Here is a 3,671-nt window from a genome sequence, read left to right as displayed (position 1 = left end):
AGCATCTATGTATTTCATATATGTTATTATTAGGTAATAGATAGATAGATACAAGAACAAACCCTTTGTTTTTCATATATGATGAGCTGTTAAGGTTTGACTTTCCTTGTCTCTTAAAATCAAAATAGACATAAATATAATAATCATTCTTCTATTTGCTAAAATTTCCCAGCAAGTTGCAAGAAGAAGTTGCAGTTGCTGCCCTATGTAGAATCAGTCAATTGCTTTCCGTAAGAAGCAAACTTTGAGCTTTAAGTTGAATTTCTCTTATCTGAATCACATCAACAACACCGTCATCTTATTTTCTTTATACTCTGGGTTTGAGTATCCCTTGTACTCCGGTGTTAAAAAAATCAGCAATTCTGGCTAATCCGTGGTGGGCCGATCAACAGGTAGGATTGTCTGGGGTGGTGGATCATCACCACCATCCATCAGACAATTCACCTGGTGTAAACAAACGCCACCACGCGGAACTTTTCATCAATGAAACCAAGAGAAGAGAAGAAGACGACGATGAAGAAAGAGAAGACGATGAACCAAAAGAAGGTGCGGTGGAAATCGGAAACAGAAGACCAAGAGGAAGACCACCAGGTTCAAAAAACAAACCAAAACCACCAATTTTCATAACAAGAGACAGTCCAAATTCACTAAAAAGCCATGTGATGGAAGTATCCCCCGGGGCCGATGTAGCCGAAAGCGTAGCTCAGTTTGCAAGAAGGCGACAGCGCGGAGTTTGTATCTTAAGCGGTAGCGGATCAGTAGCAAATGTTACCCTAAGACAACCAGCTGCACCAGGAGCTGTTGTAGCACTTCATGGAAGGTTCGAGATTCTATCGTTAACCGGAGCTTTTCTACCCGGTCCGTCTCCTCCCGGTGCTACCGGACTCACAGTTTACTTATCTGGTGGACAAGGGCAGGTTGTTGGTGGAAGTGTTGTTGGATCTTTGATTGCTGCTGGACCTGTCTTGGTTATCGCCGCTACTTTCGCTAACGCTACTTATGAAAGATTACCACTTGAAGAGGAAGAAGAGGATGATGGTGGGATCCATGGAGGACATCATGTTAATGGTAATAATAATAATAATTCATCTCCTCCTGGAATTGGAAGTAATGGCAACGGCAGCGGCGGAGGCGGTGAAGGTGGAGGTGGTGGGGGCCATATGCAGTCTGGCCTTCCAGATCCATCTTCTTTACCTTTGTATAATCTGCCACCAAATCTTCTGCCTAATGGTGGCCATGTGGGACATGAAGCTTTTCCATGGCCTCATGGAATTAGGCCACCTTTCTGAATCTGATCACATGAAATTGAAGTCAGGAGTAATGAAATAAATATTTATATATAGTTATATGTATTTATATAGTAGTGTTTGTGATAAAATGTGATGAGAAGTGAGAAGAGGAAGCAATGTTATATTATAATTTATCTACCACTCTCTCTATGTATGTGTATATGATTATTATTAAGTAAGAACTTTCTGTGTGTTTCTCTTTTGGTTCTGTGTTTTGGAATAAAAAAGATGATGATGGGTTTTTTGTTGTTATTTTATTGGTTTCTGAATTGTTTATCATGTTTATATTCTCCATGATCTAGTATTTTTTACTTCATGTTGGTTGCTTGGTTTCTTTACTATTATTATTATTTTACTGATATAAATTTCTTATAGGTTTTTAATTCATATGTTGGATTTGCTTAAACATTAGTTTCTTCTATTACTCCTAAATACTGTTTTTCTTGAATTCTGGTCGAAAGAAATATAATATATGATAGAAAAGATTCATAAGTGATTTGTTTCTCATACAATTTTTCACATGAAACTTGTTGTCTAAGAACATATTCTTAGGGTTTGTTGATTTAAGGTTTGTATTGCATGTGTACTTTGCTTGTGTGAATGCAAACATCAAATAGTAAAGCCATATAGGGCCATTATGTTTTTCATTGTTCTCTCTCTAACAGCTTTCTTTCTTTTCTAATACTATATTATTTGAATCCTCATAATTAGGAGCAGTTGTTTATGGCTGGGGTTGGAGTATAACCCATCTTTTTCATTTATTAATATATTTGTTTTGCCATTAGAAAAGCAAGTTTAATATATATATAGTTATTAAAATATCATCTCTATTAAAAATTATTGTTCTTGAAGAAAGTTATGTAATATATTTTTAAAAAGGGTGAGTCAATAATATGAAACTTATAATAATATATAAAGATAGACCTTTTACTAATATTTTAAATAAAAATAATAATTTTATAATGATAGAATTGAAAATATTTTGTTTACTATATATCTCTCTTTAGAAACACGAAGAATTAATGATGTGAAGGTCTCTTTAGCACTCCTTGTACTATCCTTGTACTTCTACTCTTTTTGTATCATGGTGATTTTCTTATTATTATTAATATAATATTATTTTATCATTATAAAAAAATTAAGTAAGATAGAAAGAAATTTTAGGTGGTTAAAATAGAATATTAATTTAACCATCATTCTAATAGAAGGTGTTTGACATATTTGTTATCATCCATTTAGGGGGTAAACAAATATGTAATTCCTTATCAATAATTTAGGGGGTAAATAAATGTCGTATAATAGAAAGTTAGCAATATAATTCAAGAAAGTTATTTTTTTCTTGAGAAAAATTTTACTTTTTGAAAATAATGTCTTCCACTAGTGAAACATCAAGGTTAAAAAATATGAAATTGAGAAATTTAATGAAAAATATATTTTTTCTATCGAAGGATTCAAATGAAAGTTTTGCTTATTTCACAAAAATTGAATAAACTTTTACTAGGGAAATAACAAAACACGAGACTATAAAGGATTGAGATTAGCAAAACCTAGATCTTGAAGCATACATTACTGCGTAAAAACTATAACAGTTGAATAAAGAGACACTACAACGTCAGATCGACCGTTGTGAGGTAAGGGGGGATTGTATGTATGATATTTTTCACCACAGTCGTGCGCCTGTGATGATATGTTAGCTATCGCGCTACCTATCACAATGGTTATACTAAACCGTTATGAAATATGTTTAGATCATGAGTTTGAAACTTAGCACCAAGAATTTATTTGAAATATAATTAACATTTCACCACGGTTATAGAAGATAACTGTAAGATACATTGAGCGTATACAACCATTAAAATTGATGTAGAAGACAATAATTTTAAAAAATAAATTATTCTTGAAAAACAATTTAAACGAACTACTATTTTTTAAATTGCATGCATATATAGTAATTCATCTCTTCTTGTTTAACACATAAAATTTGGTTCAATGTCCTGAGCTCTTCAAAATAACAGTTCATTCTCTCCTAATTTATTTTGCAAATCATTAATATTTGACTATTTCAGAATCATTGCCATCGCTATCATCGTCATTATTTTAATTGATGATCATGATTATTATGGTGACAACGATGAAGATGATTAGAAATTTCTCAAGAAATTTGATGTTTTGCAATATTAACTAAAAGAGAACGAACAATTGCTTTGAAGAATTTGGGACATTGAACCAAGTTCTACGTGTTAAAGAGCGGTAGATAAATTGAGAGATGAATCTAAGTTGGTTTTTAGATATAACTTTATTTTCAAATTATTATTTTCGAAATCACTTTAAAAAAATGCATGTTCAATAAAGCGTTAGTGAAAACAAGCCATCTACATACAT

At 32.4% G+C, this 3,671-nt stretch overlaps 1 protein-coding gene across 1 annotated transcript; it reads left to right on the top strand.

Moving 5' to 3' along the window:
- Positions 1 to 275: 275 nt before the first annotated feature.
- On the top strand, positions 276 to 1,524 carry LOC131625845 (AT-hook motif nuclear-localized protein 20-like; the record flags this gene model as incomplete). The annotated part of the gene is made up of 1 exon (XM_058896675.1): positions 276 to 1,524. A coding segment is annotated over one exon (1,014 nt), but the record flags the coding sequence as incomplete, so codon positions are not given.
- Positions 1,525 to 3,671: the final 2,147 nt, after the last annotated feature.

The sequence above is a fragment of the Vicia villosa genome, unplaced genomic scaffold (assembly GCF_029867415.1).
Source record: "Vicia villosa cultivar HV-30 ecotype Madison, WI unplaced genomic scaffold, Vvil1.0 ctg.000244F_1_1_3, whole genome shotgun sequence".
NCBI classification, from domain to species: domain Eukaryota; kingdom Viridiplantae; phylum Streptophyta; class Magnoliopsida; order Fabales; family Fabaceae; genus Vicia; species Vicia villosa.
Note: the sequence above shows the minus strand (reverse complement) of the source record. Positions and strands in the feature narration are given on the sequence as shown.